Source organism: Anopheles bellator, chromosome 2, assembly GCF_943735745.2.
Source record: "Anopheles bellator chromosome 2, idAnoBellAS_SP24_06.2, whole genome shotgun sequence".
NCBI lineage: Eukaryota > Metazoa > Arthropoda > Insecta > Diptera > Culicidae > Anopheles > Anopheles bellator.
The window spans coordinates 10,383,477-10,408,135 of NC_071286.1; the positions used below are offsets into that span (position 1 = coordinate 10,383,477).

The following is a 24,659-nucleotide window of genomic DNA, read 5'->3' on the forward strand; positions in this document are numbered from 1 at the left end:
TGCCGCTGCTACCTATACACTTCCGCAAACTGCCACCAACATACGAGACGATGACGATGATAATGATGCCAGCGCCCCGATGGGGGTGAATTTTCGGCGGAGCTAAAATATGCGATGGTCGAGATTCGGTAACGCCATTGTGTCACACTACCACAACCTGCGACAACGGCCATTTCGCAGCAGAATGTTACGCGATCTTTGGGGGCAACATGAAACGAGAACGTCGCATCAATGCTCGCGGCGAAACCCCAGCAGTCGGGCACGATCTGAGGAATATGAAGTAACCGCGAACGACTTGGAGCCGAACGGAGTATGGCCGGCTGAGCACAGGATACACATCGCCGCGATGGCACAAAGTTTGTACAGCAACATAAAAGCCCCGGCTGTGCCAACATAAGTCCAACCAACGAACCCAATAATACACACACCAGCAGCAGCAGCAGCAGTAACCGAGGCCGCACAAGAGTCTGGTCCAGATCCCCAGCAGTTTTTCGATGAGAAGCGCAAAATGAAAACGAAGAGGCGATGCGAGAAAAAGGAACCGCGTGAAGAAATGGTACAAAAAAGGATCGTGTACCACCGAGAGAGGTTGTTGCCGCCAGCAGCAGCGGTGGCAGCCGAAACGACCACCGATAAATTGGGCGCTAGTTTCAAGAGAAAACACATTAACCCGAACCTGCTTTGGTGATGATAAAGGGAACCCCAAATCGAAGCTACGAGTGGCTCTTGCTGCTGCGCGTCCCAACAACCTCCAGCCTTACGCTGAAATATGTATCGTTACCGTGGTTAACTTCAAAAATGGGACCGTAAATTTGAGATGCGGGAACCCTCGGGAATATGCCCTCCCCAGTGAACAATTTTGAGAGCCCGAAGCTGCCCCTCTGCCTGCGACGCGGCGGAGGAAGGCTGAGACGAGTGAGATCGAACGCCCCTCTGCCTGCGACGAGGCCGAGGAAGGGCGATCTCGCAGCGTACGAAGTGAGCATGAGACGCGTTCGTTGGTTGCCGGGGAAAGAACGGAAGGAATCCCCGTGAGTGTGGAATCGCCGTGAGTTTGCAGGTCGAAGACGAACGTTGGAGAGAAAGAAAAAGGAATAGAAATAACAGAGACAGCGAGATCGGCGCAAAGTCCCGAAGTTCCGAGGGTCCGACAGTCTCTCTTTAAGTTTTGGTGAATCGGGACGAAAACTCTGCCTCTGTTTTTTTCTAAGTGCCAAGTGTAAAGTATCAAGTGCCAAGTGTAAAGTCTGTCCAGGTAAGTTTATTGGACAGTATTCAGTGACACCCAAATAATGTTGAAATGTTTTCGCTTTGCTCGTTTCAGATGTCCAATCAGATGTCCAGATGGGATGCAAAGGATTCGATGCAATGCATTTTACAACGAAGGCAGCTACGCACCAAATTGTGAACCGCTAGTGCAGAGTGAAGAGTGTATGCGAAAAAAGAGAGAGAAAATATATCGAAATGTACCGCCAAAATACGAACTGTTTCATTTTGGTTAGGGGGAATATGGGAGAAAGAAAACGAAAAAAGCGAGAGAACACACACGTGAGAGACAGGGGGCCGCTCGGTGAGAGAATTTAAACGGCTCCTCACTCCATGGACCTTTCGGCTCCTCACAGCGATTCTTTCATATAACGCTATATGGGAGAAGGTATTCGAGACAGCCGTTCGGAACCGAATGAGGACCGGATGAGGATTGGATTTTTTGGTGAGAAGAGAGAAAATGTTCACTGGGTCTTCTTGACATTCTTCGGACACATATTTGTTTTGATCAACCACTGCAGGACTCTACTGGGAAGCGAGACGAAGAGATTTAAAGAGTCCCCCCCAATAATGTAGCCACCACATGGTTAAATACCCAGGCCCTCGACGTCAGTGCTAGTGGTGCCGTTTCTACCATCACGAATGTGACGAAACACGGTTACGCACCGGGCACACTCTGCTCGCGCCCAGCGCGTAAACACTCACTTTCGCGCACGCACACCGCACCGTACGCCGGTAGGCCGCGGTGTACCCACACAGTGCGCCTCAGTTCTGGCCCCGGGTGTGTAGTAGTGTGAGCAATGGGGATCTCGGACAAATAAAAAAAGAACTACCCCACTGTCACGGCTAAACTGGGGGGGCCACCACCTAGTAGTTTTCTTTTTCGTTGAAGCTTTTGCCTCTCTTCAACAGTGTGTGGTCTGTGACGATGACGAAAGCTAAAACCATTCCGTCCCCGGGGATACGTCGGATGTGGCCCCCCCCCCAAAAACATCCACCGAACGGGGGTTGGTGGAGAATGTAAAATAATATCACTGAAACTAAATCCTTCCTATGGGTTTAGACACGGTGCCCGCACCCCGGGCACCCGGATAGGGATAGGGATGATATTAAAAATCGCAGCAGCGTTCCCATTGGAGATGATGACCGAGGCGACACACCGATTGATGGGCCACACAGCACCGCAGTGCACAATGGCACCGCGTTACGGGGACGCCGATGGTGGAGAATGTGGTTTATGAGTCCCTCTCGCACGAACCGGCGTTTCCCAATCGGAGCATCCCGATACGACCGAAGGGTCGTTTGAAAAAGGACGAACACAAATGCATACACAGGGAGGTAATGAGCACAGGCCTACTTCGAGCGACACCCGAAACCATCCCACGGAGATCCGGGGTTGCCGCTCTAGGAAAGCACGGCCAAAGTAATCGTAAGGATATTTGAGAAAATTAACTAAAGCAAATAAAAAAAAGGCCAGGGGGAGAAGCAGTTCGGGTGGTGACCGCCGTCCCCGGCATTACACAGTCAACTATGCGTGTCTGTCGGCGGCGCTGATAGACACACACATACACAGACACACCCTTAGCGAACGCTCTCAGGGGCTGACGGAGTGTGCGTTGCGACTGCACATTCTGATGCACCCTGCACCCAGCAGAGGCTTGTCCTCGGTCCCCGAATGCAATCGGATCGTCTGCCGGTACCCCGCCCCGGGTGGGGAGAAAATGATGCTCCCACGTACCTCGTTGATCCGAGTACGGTACCCAACGCACGCGCTACCGCGGTCCAGCGGTCCTGTGCAAAACCAAAGCCCACCACAATCATCGATGAAAGCTTCCTTTCGAGAGGAAACCCCAAATACCCTCTCTCGCCATCATCGCCATCTTTTTTCGCCTCCATCGCCCCATTTTGCCCTCTACTCACACGTTATTTCCCGATAGTGGCTGGTACCCGGTGTTCCCCGTCGCCGCCGCGCGCATAGTTTTTTGAACCTCCAGACTCTGACTATGGAGCACACAATCTAACCAGATCAGTAGAGCAGACACAGGCACGAAATGGCGATGATGATGGGGTCGGCCGGAAGTGTTATCAATTATCACATCTTTCGTTCGGGCGTCGCTCCAAACCTGCATTCGCTCTCTCGCGGTCCGTAATCTTCCTATCGCCGGCACTCCGGAATGCGATGCAACCGGCAACCGGAGAACAACAGCACTGCTGCGCTGTAGATTATTTGCTGGGCGAGCTCTTTGATGGCATCTGTCACTTTCATGGGTGACATTTCGAGCTTCAATCGCGATTGTCAGCAGCCGCAGCAATTGGCAGCAACAGCAACAGAACTAGAACCGTGTGTCCGGGGGCGCGACTGCCTTGCCCCACACACCAATCCGAGATCCGTGAGCTGCGGCACACCCGGTCACGATGACCAAATTTAATGCGGACGAAAATCTCTTCTGCGTTCGTCCCGGAAGCGGGGGGGGCTAAAACGCAACCGTGAGTACGCCCTATCCGCCGACACTGTCAACAAGAAAAAACGCACCGCCGAATGCCGGGAGCAGTGGACCCTTCGCTCACCCTTACGAGCACGACGAGCAACGTTTCACGCGTTGGCCATGAAATTTGCCAAGGCACCTCTGGTTGCGTACGTTCGTTCTGCAATATTAATGAAACTATCTGCGGGGGCACATTCGGTCACATCATTTACGGGAACTGCGGTTCTGCAGTCCCACAGTTTGGTTGCTCCTTCACCAAAGCAAACAGACGAACACCGCCGCCCCGGTTAGTAATCACACCCCACCTTTTTGCACTGTAGTGTCTGCACTGTGACGTTTTTCGCTTTCGCTGGTGGTCACTTTCTCGCCGGGCACCTTCCGGTGAAACAACGTGCTCACATACATGCGCCCGAGAGAAACAATGATGGTGGGCGCAGCCGGCAGCAAAAATGTCTGCCCGATAAGTCTACCGAAAGTTAAGTGTGCTGACACGACCGCGCGGCACTCGTCCGTGATACACGCGTCGCCTTGGCCTTCGCCGACTCTGGGTGTCGGGCGAGGCACACACAGGACGATACAACACCGTGCTGCTGCTATCTCGTTTGCACCGCCCCGCAAGAGCGCACGGCAGCGCGCTTGTTGTCCTCTTCCTGCTCGCTGCTGGTTTGTCTGTTACTGTGCTGATGTCGCACCACACACTGTCTTTTTCCCGGCTGCGAGCTCTCTCTCGCGCCTCTCACTCATCAACGCAATGGGAACCCGCGAGCTGGGGCCCGTTTCTCCGGGGCTGGGGCTGTTGTTGCTACTGCTGCGGTCGGTTTATTGCTGTTGCTCATCATCACGCGCGAGTCTCAACAGCGAAAATGCTGCTATGTTGCGGCTACTGCTGTGCCCGGCGGCCCATTCGCGCTCTCAACGGCCAGTGGTTGTGTGTTGGTAAAACATGCCAAACATGCTCCGTCGACCAACGGGGCCGCCGTCAAATTCGCCGTGGTTCGTCGACTTTTTCCAATCGCCTTCCACTCACTGTCAGTTGGATTGTCTCCGTTGACGACGATTCAAACTGGCTCTCGTCTAGGGTGCCAAAAGAGCACGATGGTAGCAAAACTCCAAAAATATCGCCCATCCTAACCAAAGCTAGTGCGAGTTTTCCCTCTACCAAAGGGATCCTCCTATCCTGCCCTGCAACTACGGCCCAGGCTATCATCCATAGTGTAGCGCAGAGCGAACGAAGGCCCTCTCGGGTGAAATAGGAACAACGCACCGTTGCACTCGGGAAACGCTGCAGCAGCAAGAAATTAACGTGACTTTTACCTTCTCTCCCAGTTCCTTGACTTCCCCCTTTTTTTCGTTGTACCGAGTCTTTGCCGATTGTGCATTTCCTTCTTAGGGTCCTGGTAGCGTTTGCGCCTATGTGCTCTCGACCGAGCAATGAGCTCTGGGCTGCGCCCTGCCGAAGGGATAAGACGTTATAGTTACGCATTGTTGCATTAATGCAAAAGAAGGGCAACCACCGTTACCGTTGGGCGAAAGGGACCAGTGAAAAGCAGGCAGCAGATGTGCTCGGCTTGTCCCTTCCCTCCCATGCACGCTATTGCTTCCTCCAAACCACCACGTGGACATTCATTACAAATGGAGCAGATGAGGAACTAGAATGTACCAACGAAAGGGAAAAAAAACACACGGAGCGGAATTGCAATTGCATCGCGTGCTCTTTCCGCTGTGGCTCTGTGTCTGCCAGTACACGCATCGTGTAGCTAATTTCATTGGCTTGACCATCCCTTCGTCCTAACAGCGATACCGTCGTCACCGGATCCGGATGACCTTGCCTTACACATTGTGACATAACGATTTACGATCACTAATTGAGCACCGAAGAAATCAGAGGCCATTTGTTTTCTGGACAGATGCGCCAAACTTGCCACAATCAAGACGTGACCGAGTTCCTGTGGACTTTTTCTTCTGTACTTACTTGGCTGCTTTCTGCAGTATCTGCAAATTCTGTAAGATAATCAGTAAGAAAAAGACAACAATCTACGATTAGTTAATCTTGTAATCTACGTTACGTTATATGAAGAACAATTTTACAAAATTACCATCATGCCCACATTTAGATTGAGACACACCCATCAAATCGGAACAACGGTTTTATTTTTGAATACAAACTGCCGCTGGGGGGATTCGTTGATCGATTTGTGTACAACAGCAGCTAGTGTTGTTGTTTCGTAGCCCCAGGTACGCGCGCTTCGCTTGACGCAACAACTGTCAAAATCCGCTCTCGATGTTGGCAGGCGTCGGCGCACACACGCATACACATACGCGAAACTTCGTGTACATACGCGTGTGTGCACGGTTGAGTGAGTTCGGCTGTCAAAAACGGAGGATCTCACGGACCGATTGCACTCACACTACCCAGCAGCGACAACATATGGCAATGACAACAAAAGCAAACGGCCCTTTTTCCTCAACGCCACAACCCGCGCTACGACCCCCTTCAAATTGCCACCACTGCGTACGACGGCAACACGTTCGCGCTCTCTGTCGCTCTCGTGCCCCCTCTCGTGGTTCGCATGGAGCCAGCGCGCACGCGAGAGAAAGAGAGCATCGAATTACTGCTCTCTTCCTCCGCGGACTCCGCGTTTGTGTATCAATCGATCGTCATCTGTTCCATTCAAACGGCCCGCAGAACCGCCTTGAGACCGTGGTGGTTCGGCCCGCGTTCCGAGCCTATTACAGCATACATATGTACAAATATACATTATTTCGCTTTGCTTCTTCTCGTTCGCGTGGAGTGCGTTAGGACCCGCGCTCGGATCCATTTTCTGCGTGAGCTGCAAGGCGAGAGAAGGGGCCGAGCAATCGGCGCGCGCGCGCGCGGGCCACACAAAGCCCACACGCATTTTTCCAAATCTCTCTGCACGGATGTAGATCCTCGACCGGCGCGCGGGGTCGGCCATTAGGCGACTTTTCGCTAAAAATAAATCGGGCAAATTAAAATGCAAAGAAAACAACTGCCTCTAGTTCCCCCGTGTTATGGGTCTTCCGGCTGGAGTTGTGACTTCGAAAGGATTGGCACGCTATCTATCCCTTCCGGCGACACAGCAAAATATCCGTGGTGACAATTCATGGGCAGTTTTGGTTGATTGGAGGCCTAGTCCACTCCGTATGCAAGGTGAACAGGACGCGAGCGATCCAGGCTCTGACCCCCGATCGACCGCAGTATAACCGGTACGCAAGAGCAATCTAACCAGGAACCATCCTGGCTTGTGGTATTACATATTTGAGGAATCCCTTCGTGGCGCCCCAGCGCGAGTTGACCAGTTCCTACGGATCGGATATTCACCAATACTTTCTCAAAGCGCTCACGGCGCGCGTAAGGCAAACAGAAAAGAACTAAGGGAAACGGCGCATAGCGCAAAAAGGGACGGCAGCGGTTGGGCCCAAGAAAGGCACACATCAGAACCGAAGTGTATGTAAAAGTCCCTCTTGCCAGAGGTCGCGTTACCGTAGGGAAGTGGCAACATTTTCGTATGTTAAATAGAAGCCTCCGGTTTGCTGCGGAGCAACCACAGGCACCGCCGCTGCCGCCACACGCAAACATTCAAGCGCGAGGTGTTGTGTGCAGCATAAACGCGTCAGAGGGCTGTGGCAGGCCAAGCCAAGCCAGCAGGCCACAGGGACAGGAACAGCACTCTCTCATATGATCGGATCCCGGCCGGGAGGGAACACACTATTCGTGCACGCACACACCGCAATCGTTTCGCAGCGCGATACGCACATACGCGCTCTCAGGGAAAAGACCTCATCGCCATCATCATCGTCATCGTCGGCAACAGCATCGGGTTCACTTTCTTACCTACTTCGCAGACCCCTGCGCAAGGAGGGTTATTCTATGGCTCGCAACAACCGTGGCCCGCCGCTCCTCTCCTTGTCGGCCGCTCGCTCCTGTTGAGAGCGTCCCGGGTTCGGTTGGGAAGATGGTTTTAAACCCGTCAAGCGCCGGGCAGCGTAAGGATGGCAACAAGGACTCCCGAGTTCCTCCTTTCTCGGGTCGGTCACTGTCCTTTACTCGCTCGCTCGATGTTTTTCGCTCAACACACGCGCGTCGAACAACGATGCAATGGACCAACGCCTAATAAGAAACGGCCGGCCATTATGCCAGCAGCATCGCTTCGCAATGATGTTTCGCTGGGTGGTTGCGTGCACCGATTGATCGGTCGCGTTAATTAAGGAAAACACGACACTCCGGCCAGTGACGAGCGTCCGGCATGAGTAGTAGTAAATCCCGTTTATCTAAGTGCGGCTTTTTTCTTACGGACGCCACTAAGGCCGACAAGTGGAGACGGCATTTTTTATTCTTTTCTTCGTGATGCCCCGATGAGCGAATTCTTTCTACGTCGCGAAATATGCAAAGTTCGCTCAGTTGCCCCTAATGATAAAGAGAGAGAGAGAGAAAGACACCGGCTTCCTGTGTGGGGTCGCACGAAACCATTGACGAGTGCAATAGCATGGGGTTTTCGCATCGACGGCTAATGGTAGGCTGAAATGGCATTGAATGGCTGGGCAAGAAAAGCAAAGCAATAGAACCGTACCGTCGTCCGTGTGTTGTCCAGCAGCGTGTGCCGTCTGTGCCGGGCGAGGTCCACACCGCCGCTTCGGAGAAGGATTGCTTCCACGCGCTGCCTTTTGCACCGTTGGCACTTCCGCGATTTGATAGCTCGTTTCAGATCTCGCACAAGAGTGAAGTTTCGGTCGCTACTGCGCCGCATCGGCATACCACAGCACCATGTTGATTCGCCGGATTTTCTTTTCGTTTTCTCACGGCAATACACACGCAACGCGTCGCCCAGCTCGGGGATTGCGGGATTCGCTCGAGTCCAAATTCTTTTAGGCCCCCCAGTTGGACACCACACTCACTGCGCGGGTGCTTATTCCGCCATCATTGTCCTCGTCGGCCTCGGCCGGGGAGCGCCATTATCGGCGGTGCCTTCGTAGGCGGCGATGAGCCAGTTGGCACTTGTGCTGACTCCCCTAAAACGTCCACGAAGAAACTGTGCGACGCCACAAAAGGTGTAACCGGCTTTTGCACTCTTTTACGTTCCGAAATGGAACCGAACGAATCACACCGATATTCACGATTTGCACCACCTTACGACGATCGGGGAGAACTTTTTCTTCTTTCCTTCGCACTACGGCGCAACAGAGACAGCGGCGGAATGGGGAACGTAGGGCGAAAAGAGAAAGAAATAGAGGGACAGGCAACGCAAGGGCAGTATGTGGAGGGGGTTTGCGGGCGAAGGTGGGCTCGCGCACTAACTATGGCTCAAACTATGCAGCGTTGATCCTGGCTCGAAGAACGTCTTTCCTTTTCGGCGGTATTCCGCGCTTTGTAAGCTCCGGGAGCTCATCTGACACAACCCCTGCACTGAGCGACTCTCTTTCCCGTACACGAAAGTTTCGCTCAATTTTTCGATGTTTCTCACTTCTTTCGCACGCACGCACACAACCGCGCCGGACGAGCTGTCAAACTGACTTACACTACATTTCCTTTATCGTTCATTAAAAAGCAACGTTTTCATTTTCTGTACGGAAACTAAAATTTTACTTAATTATTGCACTATTGTGAAGAAATGCACAATGAAGGTTTGATTTAAAACTGCTTCAATGGTAACCGGAAATGGGGTTCGATTTATAAATTTAACAGGACACAAGTTGAATACAAAAACCCGTTCTTTCGTCTATTTCATAAACGTATTGTTTCAAATGTCGATGATAACAAAAACTTCATTCTTGGCGTGCTCGGGTCGTTGGTAGATTTGCATCGCCGAGTACGTGATTGCTTTCACCTCCGTCCCTTGCGGGTGCTTCTGAAGATCAAACTCCTCCCCGTAGCAGTTGCACTCGATAACGAACGACTCCAGATTGAACTTGGTGATCTGCAGCTTTTTGCAAATCAGAAACGGTTCGGCCGAGAAAACGAATAGCAGCTCGTCCAGAAAGCGAAACAGCAGATTTTCCAAATCGTCCGTCGGCTCGGTTGTGATTTGATAACACTTTGTTATCTCCACCGTAGGCAGCTCGGTCATGTATCCGAACATTGCCATCCCGCATTGCTCAAACGCTTCCTTCAGGGTGTCGCCCCAAGCATGCAGTCTGTGGAAAAGAGGGGAATGGGCGAGATTAGCAGGATGATCCGCGCCTAGCGAGAGGTTGCCGTCTACGTACTGTACATCTGCCGTGTGATCGAGATCTAATGATCGGAGGTGACAGGGTTTCAATTATTCATCTTTTTAACAACAAATTTTCACCTAGATACTTACACTCATACTTTATTTCAGGTATCACGAATTCCGTTGTTTCGAGGGGTACTTCCATGTATTTTGACCTGTAACGATGAGCGAGCAGAAAATTTCGATTAATTATCACATATCGCACGGACGATTTCCATTAGGCGGAACAAATATTGTGATGAAATTTATTTGTGCTTGTGACGATTATTTGTGATGAACTTGCAAAAATTAGTATTAGACTGACTGTCGTCACTTTGTTACTGTAGTGTTTAACGTGTACCGTAAAAACGCGCAGAGTTTACTTTTCTGTGAAGCACATGTACCGCGAAAAGGAGCACACAAAAAATTGTTTCCAAATTGTGAAATCGTTCTAATGCTAATGTTTACAGTCGACATTATTTGACAGCTCGAACTGTCACTGGAACGCAAAACGTCAGTGGAAACGAAAACAACAAACGCAACTTTCTTTTCGATTTCTCATTGCAAGATGTTGGCGCTGAATTGTGTCGTCATTTAGTTTCCGTGTCGTTTTACCGTACCGTGGGAAGAAGGATTCGGAGCGGTGGTTATTCTTCCCGGAGGTGAATGAGCTTTCCCATCCCCGCGTGCAGGATCATCCGGGACAAGATGAAGAAACTCACCGGAACGTTCCGCAACACACAATGGGACCCGTACCTGCTGATCACGCAAATAATCGCGATGCAATCGCTGCTTTACGTGAGCCTTGCGTCGATCATGTATGTAATGGACTTTTTTGCCGAAGCCAACCACACACTGGATCATATTTTTGAGTATCACGTAAGTCGAAACCGAGTTCCGTTGTTGTGCGTGGATGCCTAACGATCGCTTTCTTCGTAGGAAATACACGTTACCGATCTCGGTGGGCGATTGGTTATTGTAGCATTCATACTCAACTCCCTAGTCGGCGCCGGGTTGCTGTGGTTTGTAGTGCGGCGCACGAAACTCTGTCTGGACTTCAGCTTTACCTTCCACTTCACCCACCTGGTGATTTGCTGGTGGTACAACGAGGCCTTCCCGTCGACCATTGGTTGGTGGATGCTGAATGCCGTCTGCGCGGCCCTGATGTGCGTCTGCAGCGAGTTCCTCTGTCTCAAGACGGAACTGAAGGAGATTCCGGTCGGCTACACGGCACTAAACCAAAAGGTGGATCTATGAAATGGAGCCGAGTAACCGGTCAGACATTCCCGCCGTCACAGGGTATTTTGAGGTTTCCGAGAGGCGGGCGGATAGTGATGTTTTTTCCGATTTCGATGTTCCCATGAGGCGCGCGTCCGACTAAGCGCGACCCGACGCTTCCAATGACACGCCCAGGCGAATCCTGTTATTTTGTTGTGTACACACTACAAGCTTTATAGGTAGAAAACAAAAACTATGTGTAAGTGTATGTTTTAATTTATTGTGTTTTTTACGAAAACTAAAAAAAGCACATCCACGGGCGGCAGTGAGCTAAATAAAAAAATACTAATGACAGAATAAGTAAATTCGTAGCACCTTCGTCTTTTCTCCGAATTGAACTCCCCAAAGAAGGTGGACTTAGAATTTCTCTAATCTGAAGGTCCAAGGGGACTATATTATTTCGGAAACCACTACCAACAGGAAACCGGGATGCTCCTGTTTTACGCCTTGTGTGAACTGCCGTGAGCGAAAATCTTGATAACCGTAGACGCAAAGCGAATGAAATCGTCAAATATGTAGACTTTGCATCGGCTTGTACACCATTTAGCACTTTGGCCGACGATCACAGGCGAAGGTTTTTCTCAACCTTTAAAAGGGGTGGGCCTCGGTTATCTACATGTAAACTTTGGCAGTCGATTGCGCCGAACAGTCGAGGCATCCGACCGTTCTACAGAGTAAAAATCTGGTTCGAGAAGCTAGTAGCCGACCCTAAGTTAGCAGCCGACGAATTCGATAATTACACAATCTTTTTCAAACAAAAAAATGAAATCCCATTCCTGTTCAAAAGTTTTACCCGCTACGATAGAACACATGCGAGTGCAATAAAGCGTCTGAAAACGTGACTTTTTCAATTAACTCCTGTGGTAAACGGCAAGACTAGGCGAAATAATTGGTGCAAATTGAACTGTGTTTAATCGGTCTCCCTGGTTGCAGAATTTGGATAAGCGTCTCCAGATGCTTTCGGTCGTTGGGAAACAATAATTAGGTCATCTATTTGATCGTCGATTCGCTAGCCAACGACAAGATAAGCAACACTACACGTTTCCGCGTAAAATTTCTTATCAGAGGATTTAAATTTTTATTGTCCCACGATTCACACTATCAGCATCCAGACGCATCCGTACCCGCATCCGTAGATAAAGCAATTTGTGGCAACGAGTTATAGTGATTTGAAACGTTGCCTGAACCGTAGGTCTCGTTTCTCGGTTTCAAGCAGCATCAAGGATCTCCGCATGAGCGGCAATATGACTTCGAACGAATCAACTGTAGCGGTCGAGTTCATTGACTGCCGAAACTATGTACCACCCTTCAGATTGTACTACAAAGGTGAGTTTAAAGAACCCCTCGCGTCCTGATGTGGCCATTTGATTTAAATCACGTTCGCAACATTTTAGCATACATGCTACCCCTAAGCATATCACTGGCCGTTGCGTGCCTCATCTGGCTATGGGTCACGTTCGTGTTTGTTCAAGTGATCCGACTCATCAGAAAGCACACCGAAAAAAATCAAGTAATGGCGCTAATAATTGCCAATACAGTCTACTTCGTAAGTTGGCACGAGAAATGTGATGGACCATCTGTGGCGGTAAAAACAGGTTTCGATCTCGTATACTTGCAGGTTTTGGTCACGTTTAACGTATTGGCGCTTCTGCTGCCGTCGGTGGCCGTTATTTGCGATATCGTGCCTTTCGTCGTGTTCTGCTGGTGTATCTTGGTGTTTTTCCGATACCTAAAGCTAGAGGTTGGCGGAGATACCGTCATTATGGGGCTATACGAAACGAAAGACATAATCCCACCGACAGTGTGCCCTTGTTTTAGGTTCATCTATAATAAAAAGTAAGTTTCGTGCGTGTTTTCCCCGATGCGAAATTTATTTATTTTGTCCCACCTCGTTCCCACGTGTTTTGTCGTTCCAGACGGCAGCTTACGGCGATCCGCTTTGGCATTATGCAGCTTCCGGTCTGGTGCAGTGTGGTATCCTCCATTCAGCTCGTCATTTTCACCTTCAACAAAGTGTGTCGAAGAATGATCATCTTTTCAAGACGACTTTCTTACGTACAATTCTGTTTCACTTGCAGGACTTATTTTTCGACATGTTCTACATCATTCTACCGTTCATCATCTTGTCGATCGTGTTGTACGTCGGAGCCTCGGCTTCGTTCATCAAAACGGTTAGCCCTCTCTACCCAAGCAATCCGATTTTTGTAAGTCTCCCAAACCGATCGAGGTTTACCATCGGGTACGAGGATCCTAAACACATTGGTTGTTTTGTTTTCGGATCATTCGACAGAAACGCTTCTTTCTGCTGCAGCTGGTTCTCATCATAACCAAACCGCAGGTCATCATTCTCGAAATCATTTACAATTCGATTCCCTTCGAGTGTTCGGAAGCCGGCGAGCCGAAGGTGTACATGAACAGTAAGCTCAGTGCAGACAAATTTTCCACCTCCATTAAGCCCACCTAACGCGAATTTTTTGCTCCGTTTCAGTGGCGAAGCAACTGATTATCCTTGTTGAAATCGCGATCGTGACCGTTTATTCGTACAAGTTTTACGCCACCGAGCAGCCGACACCGGAGGAAAAGGTTGGAACCAAAAATCCTGCGTTCGAGATGTAAACGGGTTTATTGAGTCGTTGTTTTAAATCTAATGCTTAAGTCGCTCTAGTATTTATATCCTTTTTCTGGTTGTTAATTTATAATTTATATCCATCGGGAGGAAAAAAAATAATAATGCGAGTTTGTCGAAATTGATGTGGTAAGTATTTAATCACACCTTTAGCTGCTTTATTCACTTTATTATTCATAAATCATAAGAAAAATGGTTGCAATTGTCAGAGTTCCATTATGAGAAGGGTATTTGCGGCTCATTATAAAAAGACGTCCTTTCGAACAGGTACTACCGTTAGTGTATTGCAATTTATTAATCTGTCTAAGGGCGATAGAGAAGAGGGCTTCCGTAATAGGTTATTTGTATTTCTACAAAGGCAACGATGAACAAAGTGTGTTGAAAAGAAAAAAACGGTAATCGATCGAGCTTCGCGAAATAATCAGTATTTGTATCTCATTTTAAAACGATGTCTCTTGAGTTGAAGGCGGATAAAATAAACTCATTAAAATGGCAAGAGAAGTAGTTTCTTCAATGGGTACTCAAAGCGCATGGAACAAGTGGAGTGGCAAAGAAAAAAAAAATTGAAAGTTTGTAGTCTAATTCGTTAAGCGCCAATCACCACCAAACCGACGACGCAACAAGCACCACAGGAGCACTACGGGCACCCGTTTTTTCCTCCACCCCGCCTTATTGTTCAACCCAGCCCAGAAGCGTGCCAACGATGAGTAAACAGTCACGACGAGCTTGGCTAGTGGCTCGCATTCTCCGCGTTGTTTGCAAACAACGAGCGAAACCTCGTCGCGGGCCACGCGATCTCCTAAAGCAATGGGTTCGCCACCGAAATTGAGAAATTGGTTGCCCGGTGGCCGGCCACCGCGTGTTTGAAGAGAGAAGCGGGAGAGAACCATGCGTACGATGCTACCGATCTGGCAAGGGTTACGACTGGAGCACGCGGTCCAACCGCCAACAGTTACTACTCAGCATTCGAAGTTGCCGGCGGCGCTTGGGGTGGTTTGGTCGCACGCGCAAGTCGCCGATGCCGATCGGTGTTGCGTTTGGGCAAATCGCGAAACGCTTCTACTTGGCCTGAACTTGGCTTCCTAGTCGGTGAGTTCAAAAGTAAGCGATCATCACGATCGGAGGTAGTGAGCGAGTGATTCAGCGTGACGTCTCAGGATGTGCTGTCAACTGAGCGACTAGATCATACTTTTCCTGCAGATCTTACGCACCAGAAGACGATGACATAATTGCTCCAATGTTAACGCAGAGCCACCGCCTGCGGTTGCGAGTTCCGTGTGCTCTGGGACAAATGTGTTACGTTATTATCTAAGCGTCGTCTGAGAGAAGCCATGCGCACACAGTTTACAGAGGCAGCACGTGGAGGAAAGTGACACACCATGATATGGCTATGTGGAGTGTGAAAGTGGTGATTTTCTTTTCCTGTGGTTTTTCTGGCTTTTTTGGAGAGGGAACAGAAATGAAACACCATGAAACGGCTTAGAAGTGAAGTCTCCGCTCGTTGTCGCGACGACTGCGAAAAACGTGAAAAGCTCGGTTGCAACGGGTCGGTTGGTCGGTTCACATCACCTTAAACCGGCTCCGTTCTTTCGTGGTCCAATGTGACCCACTGGGGTCGGTTGGATAACTGGTTGCTGGCTGCTTAGACAACGTTATTGCTAGCGAGTAGAATGGCCTTATGGTGGCCTCAATGTGCGGATCATTAAACCAAGCGACTAAGCGCCGCGAGGAAAGCCCCATCTCTCACGGGTTCGGGGATAAATTATGCAATCCTACGGTGTCTAACGGTCGTGAACAGCGCCGTGAATGTAATTCACGCTAAAAGCTTCCATAGAGTTTTTTTTAACACTCCTTAATCACATCGCTGCGTGGCACGTGAGTGACGTCGAAACGTGTAATTTGATACTATCGCGCGTATCGTGTTGTATCATGATACGAATTAACCTAATTGCGAAAGGTATGTTCTTGTTGTAACCATTCTCGCAACGTTATCATGGTAGTTAATCAATAGCTGACTACTCCTGGTAGGTTGCGTAAAAGAAGCCGCGTGAAAATTAGTTAATTCCTATCTTCAGTTAATGCATTCCTCGATTATTTGTCGCAGCTTTTAGACTTAAGGACTCCTTTTAGGACTGCAACATAGCAGAAACTTTAGACGATTTAAATTTAACTGTTTCTCCCCGACGGCCCTCAAGTTCGGCGATAAAATTGGCTCAAATGGCCTTTTCTCACACGCAAACCCTTTCACAAAGCGACCGTTTTCTTGACATCCGATTTTAAAACGAAACGCTGGCAAGGTGGTAGCGAAACAATGGTAAACGCCTCGAATCTAACGAAACACACACAGATACTTACGAATCTGGTGTGGTGAACCGCTTCAAGGCCACGGGGACCAGTGGAGTAGTCGAGTCGTGCCTTTACGAAAGACATTCGAGCTTTCGTTATGAACCCATGAACGGCCAGGTGCTGCAACAAATCTTTCAAGTTGCCCCAGTCGTTCCGGTTCAACGGCTCCTACCCATCAGGCCCTCTCCCATGCTCGACATACAGAACCAACGCACTCGCAACACTGACCACTGGCAAGACGATCGCTTCGGTTGCAGCGATCGACGATAGTGGAATTAATTGAGGGAATCAATAAGAGACAAGCGAGAGTTTAACAAGCGGTAACTGTCTTTGGTGGAGCTCAAGAACACCCGGTGGCGCACGTCGCACGAAGGTTACTGGCCATGTAGTGGCCCGTTAGATGGCCATTACGGAACCATGACCGTCATGAATCCTTGTAGCGTATGCTATGAATGACCAATGTTATGTTATGGCGGTTGGTGATGCTTTAGAGCGGGTCGTCGCAGTTATTGGCACTATGCGACGCATCACGACGCAATCCCTCCACTTCCTGTGGAGCGCTTCAGGCCCACCAGGCACCGGGTTGACCTTGACTTCTGTGGCGTCGAAAAGTGCAAACCCCCCAAAGACGCTCGATAGCCGCCGCGTGTTTGTTGCATAAGGTTTGCTGTTCCACAACCTTGCTGACGAAGGATGAGCCACGTCTTTTGTATCTTCTGAGGACCTCTTGGTTTGTATTTGTTGCGATACTGCGTCACTTGAGAGTGAACGAGGGGATCATTTTAAATTAATTCATCGCCATTTACGCCTTGTTTTGTAGTCAACGAAATTTGGACTGGATTGAGTTTAGAAATGGTTGTCACATTTAGTAGCAAAAGTATTGATTTAGAGGTTAGCTACAGGCGTATATTTATTTGTTGTACTTATGCTTTAAAGGCAAAGGAATTTAAATCAGGTTGTTCAGAAATAAAATAAGAGATACATTGGAAGAAGACCATCTGGTTTATGGACCGTCTCGAAACTTGCCTTAATTTTATGCGGTTTGCGCAAGGTCGTGTAGTTCCGGCTCCTCTGAAGATACGGTGAATGTCGTTGATGGTGGAGCGGCTCACAGACAAAGAATTGTGTTCCCGAAGCGAACCAAGTGGTACCGACCCCATGGACCTTTCTATATTGAAATACATGGTTACAAGATGCAAGATGCCACAAATTTAAATCATACTCTTGATACACTTTGGAAACGATAATATTTTACCTCCATAGATTTGTTCGGTGTTACATTTTCAGTTTTGTTCAGCATGCGAACTGATCGCACGTACGCGAAGGTGCACATGTTGCACACGTTGTAAACATGCATTGCAGCAATCGGTTGGTACATTATTTAACGAGCAATGTCCGCCATTGCATTGGGTCCGTGCAATGTCGGGGTCTCTACGCTCTGATTCGATTGCTAATGGTACACAGCCCAGTACCATTCATTAACTCAAAAGCTCCTTGTATCAATTGCTGCGGACCTGACGAATAATGTTGGCAATGTTTCAAAACGTCCTTTCCAAAATGGGTTATTGAATTAATAACTTAAATGAACCGTAGATGCCCTAGAATGTTCACAAATATTCCAAGTTCTCGTCAGTCGCAAAAATTGAAGATCGAGTAACGAGCAGCGATCGATCATTCATGATACTCTTGCACGAGCGTTCACTGATCTCCAACCAATCATAGCAAACTGTTGCTATCCCCGTGTTGTTGATTGAAATTAATAAATTTTTCCTACCCAATGGTGCAAGTGATTCCGAACAACGGACAACCCCAAGCACGTGGCACAAGAGGGTTGCCATCCTGCGTACTAATGGGAAGTGGAATCCCTTTCATAAACAAGAGTTATAAATAAAAATGTGAAACGATTGGTGGCATTGGCACTTTCGCGGAAAATGGGTGCGAGATTTTGTATTTTATTGTAACCTCTCTCTTGACGCACCATTCAGCCATCTCGGGACAGGCGATCTGCTCGGGCGGGAAAAATGAACACCAGTGAGCCGATTTATGCCGATTATTCGGCGGAAAACCTAACCCGCGACGCCATGATGGAATGCACCAATCAGAAGCAGCTGCCCTCGGTACAAGAATATCTTGATGGTATGAACGGACTAACTGGCGAAATCCAACATTTAAAGTCCATTAACTATCCAGTTACCTTTCCACCAGGCATCAACATCCCGCTCGCTTCAATCATCGCAGCGACGGTTGTGCTGGCCATTGCAACGTTCAGTATTTTCTTCAAAAATGCATATCATATCCTGCACCAGACGCCGAAACAGTTTAAAAGTAAATCTATACTGCTTCTAGCGATTTATCCGGTAAGGCGAACAATGGGGGGCAATTTGGGGGCAGTATCAACAATCATAAGATTGTGTCGCTTATTTTTTTGTAATTTTCAGCTGATAGCCCTGTTTTCCGTCGTGTCCATCAGCGTACCATCGTCGTTTTTCCTTTGCGATACGGTAATGCACATCTACTTTATGATTTGTGCCTACGTGCTGTTCAGGTCTGTGCTCCGGTACATTTTTTAAATGCATATAGTGCCCAGTTAAGAGGGATTTTTTTCCTTTTATCTCAGCCTTTGCATGCAGTACGTCGACGGTGAGGATGCCCTTATCAAATCGACCGATTCGCAATCGTTTTCCATGCGCACGCCACCATTATGTTGCATTATCCCGCTGCTCAAACGAACTTCCATTTCGAAGTAAGAATCCTCGTGGCATTTCTGCTTTTGAATATACTCCATTTTAATATCTTTATTTCTCTACTCACTCGCTCAGAAATCGATTGTTGTTTATACGAATACTGATCATGCAACTGCCGATTGTTCAATCTGCTCTCTTTCTGGCACTTAATGTTGTGTTCGTTGAAGACCATGTAAGTTTAGGACCGCATATCCTATGATTTTGCTTCCATTTTAATGTTCTATTATATTCCGCTCTTTTAGGACAATTTCAACCGAATCATCCTCTTCTTTGTTCCATGGATAGTCACCTCCATTTTGCTCGGTGTCTGGGGATTGAATATTCTCGTGCGAATGATTGCTCCATTGTATTCGGATTTAAATTTGATGGTTCGTAGAGCGGAGAGTCGGACAAGAGAATTCATATACTCATATATCTTTGAAATGTTTCATTTCAGGGCAAGTACTTCGTCCTGCAAGCCGTGTTGATATTGTGTCGGATACAACCTCTCTTTATTACTGCCATCGTAAGCAGCAGTGTCGCCGATTGCAGCTTTCCCATGACACTGCAGGTGCAGAAAAATGGTACGCAGCGTAACAAGTAACCCTATTTTGGGATTTTGACGACGTTTTCTTCTCCTTTCAGCCATTTTTCAGCTGTGCCTATCCTTTGAAATGATGGTACTGTCCTGCTGGGCTTCGAAACTTTACCAAACCCCTTCGAATGCCGTTCAAGCGTAGAGACCTTCGCCCATGGTACCTTGCTGCAGAGAATTGACACTCAACGATGGTACTTCTCAGCAAAAAATAGCTAAGGAATAGCACAGCTCTCACGCTGGAATGATGTAACTGTGTGTTCGATGTTTAAATGTGATACTCCCAAAACACCGGTCGGTGTATATTTGAATGGACAACCTAGAAATATAGATTAAATGGAAGTGAATTGAAACCAAACAACCGATTTTTGTTTTTGTGTCCATTTCCTCTTTCAATGCAATTCACAAAACAAAGGCTTAGATTTAAATTTCATTATCACTGTCGTCGTCATCGACGGCTTCCTGGCCGGCACGGTTGGCTGCGGCGTATACCTCGGCCGGTACGCTCTTGTGGACACCCTTCGATTCCTGGCACACCCAACTGAGCTCCAGTTTAAAGTCTTTGTCCTTCAGCTCGTCATGTACCTGATAGATGCTGCGAAGAGAAACGGCGAAGTCCGATTATTAGATGGGCGGATTACAAAAATTAGCAAATCCCGGTTCTTACATTTTTCCCGCCGTAAGCACCAGATCCTTCACGGTCATGTCGGCGAGCTTCAGCTTTTCGATCTCTGTTTTAGCCGTTTGTTTAGCCTTGCCCACGGCACAACCAAAGTAGCCCTGAAAGCCCATTGACATTCGAAGAGATGCTCAAGTTAAAGTGAACCTTCGGTGTGAGCGCTTTTAACGCTGGTCGCTGCCGTGGCAGTGCAATGCCTGCTTCGTTTCACTTAATAGCAATCGATACTTACACATGAAACGCCGGACGGATCGATCATGTACATCTCCGGGCCCTTTTCCTCCGACCATGATGCCAAAATGACACTCACGCCGAACGGGCGGACCGCGCTGTAGAGTGTGTAAGCGTGGAAGTAGCTGGACAAACGATCGATCAACTGCTTCAGAGGAATGGCGCGATTGTTTTGTTGCCGGTAGTTGGACGCTTCCTGCCGAGCAATGTCAACAACGGCTCTCCCGTCGGCGATCATGCCACTGATAGCCTGTTGAATTCCGTTAGGAGGGGGGTAAGAACTCACTTCTTGCTCCTCCGGACGAACTCGCTTACCATGCCAATCGAGGTATCGATGGTGAAAATACGGGAACCACAGTCCGGTTCGTAGAGCTTGCTGGAGATCAGTTTCTCTACCGCCAGCACGATCCCATCCTTACCACGCAAGCCTATGACGGTGCCGCTGTTTTCGACCGCCTTGCCGGCATACTCGATTTGGAAAACGCGCCCATCTGGCGAAAACTGTGACGCGGACAGATCGTACTGAAGGTGCGAAGAAGAAATTCCCGGAGATATGTTAGAATCGGAACAAAAACGGCAAAACAGCCCATAACCTCAACGCAAACGCGTAGGCTATTCCTGCAGATACCACCGATCGGGCTACTTACACCGGTTCCGATTGAACTCATTTTTGTTAAAAATGTAAACTATTTCAAGTATACCAACAGAAGCACGGAACGAACTCTCTTTTGACCGAATGAAACAGCAGAAATACTACAACCGTACCGATGCGATGAGAAACACAAATTCACCGTTTGACAGTTGGTGAGTAAGCAGCCGCGGCTAAGTTCACTTACCAGCCATGGCCCAGCTGGCATAACGGCAGATCATCATAGAAGGTATCGCTCACAATTTAAAATGGCTTTTTAACTCCGTTGGCAATTTTTGTATTGTTAAATAGTATCAAAAAACGCATCTTTGAAGTTTAATTCGATTTATTTGGAATTTGGACGTAACACGCAAAATACTAATCAATTCAAAGTTTGGCTCCGAGCTCTAGCGTTTAAGAATTGTTAACACGGCCGCTCTTGCTGCCTTTTTCTCATGATGGCGCGCCAATTTAAAAACGCAAACGATTGCGTACACTATTAGCTAAGGAACGTTTAACGATTCGAGCCCCCGCAATCACTGGCTATATGTTTGTTCTAATGCATCGTTTGGCTTCTAGCAAACGCAGCGCCGTAAACAAAATCCTGCTTCAAGCCGAAAAGAATGGCGGCCTGGCAGCATATAATAAACGGTACCAGCGAACGGAACTGGGGAGCATTCGTCTCGAATGTTCGTTTGTTTGCGCCGGAGAGTGTCACTTATCTACTATCACATTAACTCTACTGCACTAGGAGATAAAGAGTACTTGTTAGCATGCATCACGTTCACTACTATACCGATGCGAGAACTAGGACCTTTCCTGTGTCCATTTTCGTCGCTATTATAAAATGGTTTAAAACAGTCGAATTAGCACAACACCCAGCCTTTTGTGCCAGCAGGAATAGGGGGAATACAATTGAGATGTGTACGTTCCGATCGATCAGCCTCCGCTTACATTCGACAAGGGATCTACTACCCAATTGACGATGGTTCTTTTCAGTACGACGTTCCCGTTGTGCTTTTCGGTTCACTGCACTGCGTAATTGGTATATCGTGTTCGTATGCCACTCAGTCACATTGCTTAAAACGGGTTTCAAAGGCAAGTAAAAGATTCAACCATCTCCTGCCTAGGATTCGGCCTGTACTAGCACTAGCTCGTGACGAAGTTTGTCCGGTGTGTCCCAGCAGCTTTTAACGCACGTCCACACCAGCACGTTGCCAAAGTCGATCGGAACGCGTTCTCCGTTTGCCTCGAACTGCAGCTTTTCGATTAGTGTCGGCAACAGCTGGACTTCGCAGATCATCTCACACTTGCAGTGCTGACAATGAGGCGGAACGGTGATTTCCTTGATCGGCGCGATCAGCAACGGGACGGCGTTGCGTGAGTAGCGCAACAGTTGGCCAGGGTTTTCCTGCAGCTTGCTCATAAACGAATGAAACATTACGTCACCGTGCATCGGAATTCCTTTCTCGTACAGCTCCTGTTCGCCAGTGGGTTTTGCGTGCATTATACCACCGGCGGCAACACTTTCGGTCGGACTATCAAGGCTTGTGATTTCTGAAAAAGATAATTTGGTGCACATTTATAGCACATAGTTGAATAATAATAACTTGCATCTTTACCTTCTTCATTGCGTTGGTAATCATTCATCAACTGACGCACGTGATCGGAGACGATCGGTACGCTCGATCGTTCCTCGTCGACGCTAACATAGATAGCGCGCAGTGTAACATTTTCGAAGCCAAGTGGAACAACCTGCGGCTGTTTAAGTAGAGCGATCAAATCACGCTTCAATGTCATGGGAGAATCGACCACGACAACTTCCGCCGTTTCCGGTCCTTCGATTTCCGCTGAAGCCTTCGCTGTGTACCTGTTGTCAATCATCTCTCCGCCAGTCGCCCCCACCGAACGCCCATCAACGCACGCGTTTGCATTTCGTTCGTCGACGTATAGGTTTTCGAACCCCGGAACCGGGTCGGCTTCCATAGAGTTAGTTTCGTCGTCTTCGTCAGAAACCTTCTCGTACTGGATGACGTTACCGTTTTCCTCGTTCAGCAACTGGTCTGCGTTACCCGTGCTACTGCTGGTATCGACCCGCATGATGGATGTGCTGATGTCCGCATGCATCTCCTTGTTCATGCGAGTGTCGTCCTCATCGTCATCCCAATCGTCTGCACCACTGCACCACGATATCGTGCTCTCCTTTCCCGGTAGCCTCATGGCACACGTTTCGGCACTATCCGCACCCGGGGAGCTTTTCTCGAGAGACTGTATCCTGATGCAGGACCAAGATTGCGATTGTGTCGAACATGGTGCGTTTAAACACGCAAACACGTACAGCGTGCGGTGAAACTGAGAATCATCCAACGGAGCGTAGATCTGCACGATCAGTGGCCTCTGCTGGCCACAGAAAACACACGGTGCTACATCCACCACACCAGCTGGCCAATCCTGTATCCAGGTGCAGAACAAAGGCGAGCAAACATTATCGATCGTTATACAAACCAACGTAGGCATCTAGCGAGAACTCACCGCATGGCCTCCGATTTTGTTCGTTGCATAGGACAGAAGCGCCTTATCCTTCTCCAAGATCGGTTCATCGTCGAACCCAAGCCAAACTATTGACTTTTTCTTCGCCATCCTGAGCACCGTTTACTCTGAGTTTTCCGTACAACTAAATCAACTGAAAATTGCTGAAGAGAACCAATACCAATTTTTCCGACCCTTTGCTTTCCTACCGACTGACGTTTCTCTCATGCGATTCCTACACACAGGCGCACTACTGTTGACATTTCTCAGAGTGAAAAAACTGGCATCATATGTAAACAAACGCCTTAGGAGCAGAATAGCAGGTTTGGTCGATAGAATAAAATGTGAAACTATTTCCATGATGTGATTAAATCTTTTGGATACGTTTCATACTATGACAAAGGGCATTTTAGTGAATACCAGGCAATAACTTGCGCCGTAAAGAATTTTCTAGCATCACTAAAGGATACCAATAATGGATCGATAAATTAGCATACTTCAAGATTAAAATTATGCCTTAACATAAAAAATACACGGAAATGAAACAAGCCTGGCTTTTACTTTTATTTCAATGATGAGATTTTATTGATAATTTTTAAAATCCTCCACGCAGACGCAGAACCAGATGGAGAGTGGATTCCTTCTGGATGTTGTAATCCGAAAGAGTGCGACCATCCTCAAGCTGCTTTCCAGCGAAGATGAGACGCTGCTGATCTGGAGGGATTCCTTCCTTATCCTGAATCTTGGCCTTCACGTTCTCAATCGTATCGGAAGGCTCAACCTCAAGGGTGATGGTCTTTCCGGTCAGGGTCTTGACGAAAATCTGCATTCCACCTCGCAAACGCAGAACCAAATGGAGAGTGGATTCCTTCTGGATGTTGTAATCCGAAAGAGTGCGGCCATCCTCAAGCTGCTTTCCGGCGAAGATGAGACGCTGCTGATCTGGAGGGATTCCTTCCTTATCCTGAATCTTGGCCTTCACGTTCTCAATCGTATCGGAAGGCTCAACCTCGAGAGTGATGGTCTTTCCGGTCAGGGTCTTGACGAAAATTTGCATACCTCC

General features: G+C 48.4%; 7 protein-coding genes across 8 annotated transcripts in view; 3 read left to right on the forward strand and 4 right to left on the reverse strand.

Annotated features, from left to right (window-relative positions):
• Nucleotides 1–9,414: 9,414 nt before the first annotated feature.
• On the reverse strand, nucleotides 9,415–10,333 carry LOC131210132 (protein archease-like). Of its 2 annotated transcripts, none has more exons than XM_058203334.1 (4): nucleotides 10,323–10,333; nucleotides 10,073–10,137; nucleotides 9,978–10,002; nucleotides 9,415–9,905 (listed from the first exon to the last, which is right to left on the reverse strand). In XM_058203334.1, the coding sequence occupies exons 2-4, from the start codon at nucleotides 10,125–10,127 to the stop codon at nucleotides 9,512–9,514; spliced, it is 474 nt and encodes a 157-aa protein (XP_058059317.1). In that variant the 5' UTR covers nucleotides 10,128–10,137; nucleotides 10,323–10,333; the 3' UTR covers nucleotides 9,415–9,511. The 2 variants fall into 2 exon arrangements, with proteins under 2 accessions (XP_058059317.1, XP_058059318.1); XM_058203335.1 differs by lacking the exon at nucleotides 10,323–10,333 and adding an exon at nucleotides 10,287–10,317.
• A 165-nt stretch (nucleotides 10,334–10,498) lies between these two features.
• On the forward strand, nucleotides 10,499–11,544 carry LOC131210300 (protein SYS1 homolog). The gene is made up of 2 exons (XM_058203527.1): nucleotides 10,499–10,840; nucleotides 10,901–11,544. The coding sequence occupies exons 1-2, from the start codon at nucleotides 10,628–10,630 to the stop codon at nucleotides 11,216–11,218; spliced, it is 531 nt and encodes a 176-aa protein (XP_058059510.1). The 5' UTR covers nucleotides 10,499–10,627; the 3' UTR covers nucleotides 11,219–11,544.
• An 892-nt stretch (nucleotides 11,545–12,436) lies between these two features.
• Nucleotides 12,437–14,325, forward strand: LOC131211006 (organic solute transporter alpha-like protein). The gene is made up of 7 exons (XM_058204341.1): nucleotides 12,437–12,565; nucleotides 12,634–12,785; nucleotides 12,858–13,075; nucleotides 13,156–13,252; nucleotides 13,318–13,443; nucleotides 13,530–13,656; nucleotides 13,728–14,325. Exons 1-7 carry the CDS (start codon nucleotides 12,472–12,474, stop codon nucleotides 13,853–13,855), a joined length of 942 nt encoding a protein of 313 aa, XP_058060324.1. The 5' UTR covers nucleotides 12,437–12,471; the 3' UTR covers nucleotides 13,856–14,325.
• Nucleotides 14,326–14,835: 510 nt separating this feature from the next.
• On the forward strand, nucleotides 14,836–19,717 carry LOC131210926 (organic solute transporter alpha-like protein). The gene is made up of 9 exons (XM_058204249.1): nucleotides 14,836–14,954; nucleotides 18,211–18,347; nucleotides 18,417–18,568; nucleotides 18,650–18,756; nucleotides 18,829–18,954; nucleotides 19,031–19,127; nucleotides 19,198–19,323; nucleotides 19,392–19,518; nucleotides 19,580–19,717. Exons 2-9 carry the CDS (start codon nucleotides 18,233–18,235, stop codon nucleotides 19,672–19,674), a joined length of 945 nt encoding a protein of 314 aa, XP_058060232.1. The 5' UTR covers nucleotides 14,836–14,954; nucleotides 18,211–18,232; the 3' UTR covers nucleotides 19,675–19,717.
• A 159-nt stretch (nucleotides 19,718–19,876) lies between these two features.
• Nucleotides 19,877–21,226, reverse strand: LOC131210928 (proteasome subunit alpha type-3). The gene is made up of 5 exons (XM_058204251.1): nucleotides 21,087–21,226; nucleotides 20,755–20,961; nucleotides 20,441–20,689; nucleotides 20,197–20,309; nucleotides 19,877–20,124 (listed from the first exon to the last, which is right to left on the reverse strand). Exons 1-5 carry the CDS (start codon nucleotides 21,105–21,107, stop codon nucleotides 19,953–19,955), a joined length of 762 nt encoding a protein of 253 aa, XP_058060234.1. The 5' UTR covers nucleotides 21,108–21,226; the 3' UTR covers nucleotides 19,877–19,952.
• Nucleotides 21,227–21,643: 417 nt separating this feature from the next.
• Nucleotides 21,644–23,755, reverse strand: LOC131210925 (programmed cell death protein 2-like). Its single transcript, XM_058204246.1, has 3 exons — nucleotides 23,600–23,755; nucleotides 22,690–23,518; nucleotides 21,644–22,624 (listed from the first exon to the last, which is right to left on the reverse strand). The coding sequence occupies exons 1-3, from the start codon at nucleotides 23,705–23,707 to the stop codon at nucleotides 22,194–22,196; spliced, it is 1,368 nt and encodes a 455-aa protein (XP_058060229.1). The 5' UTR covers nucleotides 23,708–23,755; the 3' UTR covers nucleotides 21,644–22,193.
• Nucleotides 23,756–24,157: 402 nt separating this feature from the next.
• LOC131210923 (polyubiquitin-C) overlaps nucleotides 24,158–24,659 on the reverse strand; it is a 2,767-nt gene continuing 2,265 nt past the window's right edge. The window contains exon 2 of the mRNA XM_058204244.1: nucleotides 24,158–24,659. This exon is cut by the window's right edge and continues 244 nt beyond it. Coding sequence (XP_058060227.1) covers nucleotides 24,192–24,659 — 468 coding nt within the window. The 3' untranslated portion in view covers nucleotides 24,158–24,191.

Bases quoted from the DNA above. Each gene is read 5' to 3' on its own strand.
- LOC131210925 (XM_058204246.1), bottom strand. From the start codon at position 23,707: ATGGCGAAGAAAAAGTCAATAGTTTGGCTTGGGTTCGACGATGAACCG. The intron at 23,519-23,599 runs GTGAGTTCTCGC...ACCTGGATACAG, and splicing joins ACAAAATCGGAGGCCATGCG to GATTGGCCAGCTGGTGTGGT. The intron at 22,625-22,689 runs GTAAAGATGCAA...TATCTTTTTCAG, and splicing joins TTACCAACGCAATGAAGAAG to AAATCACAAGCCTTGATAGT.
- LOC131211006 (XM_058204341.1), top strand. From the start codon at position 12,472: ATGAGCGGCAATATGACTTCGAACGAATCAACTGTAGCGGTCGAGTTC. The intron at 13,444-13,529 runs GTAAGTCTCCCA...ATCATTCGACAG, and splicing joins ACCCAAGCAATCCGATTTTT to AAACGCTTCTTTCTGCTGCA. The intron at 13,657-13,727 runs GTAAGCTCAGTG...GCTCCGTTTCAG, and splicing joins GCCGAAGGTGTACATGAACA to TGGCGAAGCAACTGATTATC.
- LOC131210926 (XM_058204249.1), top strand. From the start codon at position 18,233: ATGAACACCAGTGAGCCGATTTATGCCGATTATTCGGCGGAAAACCTA. The intron at 19,128-19,197 runs GTAAGTTTAGGA...CCGCTCTTTTAG, and splicing joins TTGTGTTCGTTGAAGACCAT to GACAATTTCAACCGAATCAT. The intron at 19,324-19,391 runs GTTCGTAGAGCG...GTTTCATTTCAG, and splicing joins ATTCGGATTTAAATTTGATG to GGCAAGTACTTCGTCCTGCA.
- LOC131210300 (XM_058203527.1), top strand. From the start codon at position 10,628: ATGAGCTTTCCCATCCCCGCGTGCAGGATCATCCGGGACAAGATGAAG. The intron at 10,841-10,900 runs GTAAGTCGAAAC...CTTTCTTCGTAG, and splicing joins ATCATATTTTTGAGTATCAC to GAAATACACGTTACCGATCT.
- LOC131210132 (XM_058203334.1), bottom strand. From the start codon at position 10,127: ATGGAAGTACCCCTCGAAACAACGGAATTCGTGATACCTGAAATAAAG. The intron at 10,003-10,072 runs GTAAGTATCTAG...TCCGATCATTAG, and splicing joins ACCTGAAATAAAGTATGAGT to ATCTCGATCACACGGCAGAT. The intron at 9,906-9,977 runs GTACGTAGACGG...TCTTTTCCACAG, and splicing joins GATCACACGGCAGATGTACA to ACTGCATGCTTGGGGCGACA.
- LOC131210928 (XM_058204251.1), bottom strand. From the start codon at position 21,107: ATGAGTTCAATCGGAACCGGT. The intron at 20,690-20,754 runs GTAAGCGAGTTC...GGAATTCAACAG, and splicing joins TCGATACCTCGATTGGCATG to GCTATCAGTGGCATGATCGC. The intron at 20,310-20,440 runs GTAAGTATCGAT...ATGGGCTTTCAG, and splicing joins ATCCGTCCGGCGTTTCATGT to GGCTACTTTGGTTGTGCCGT.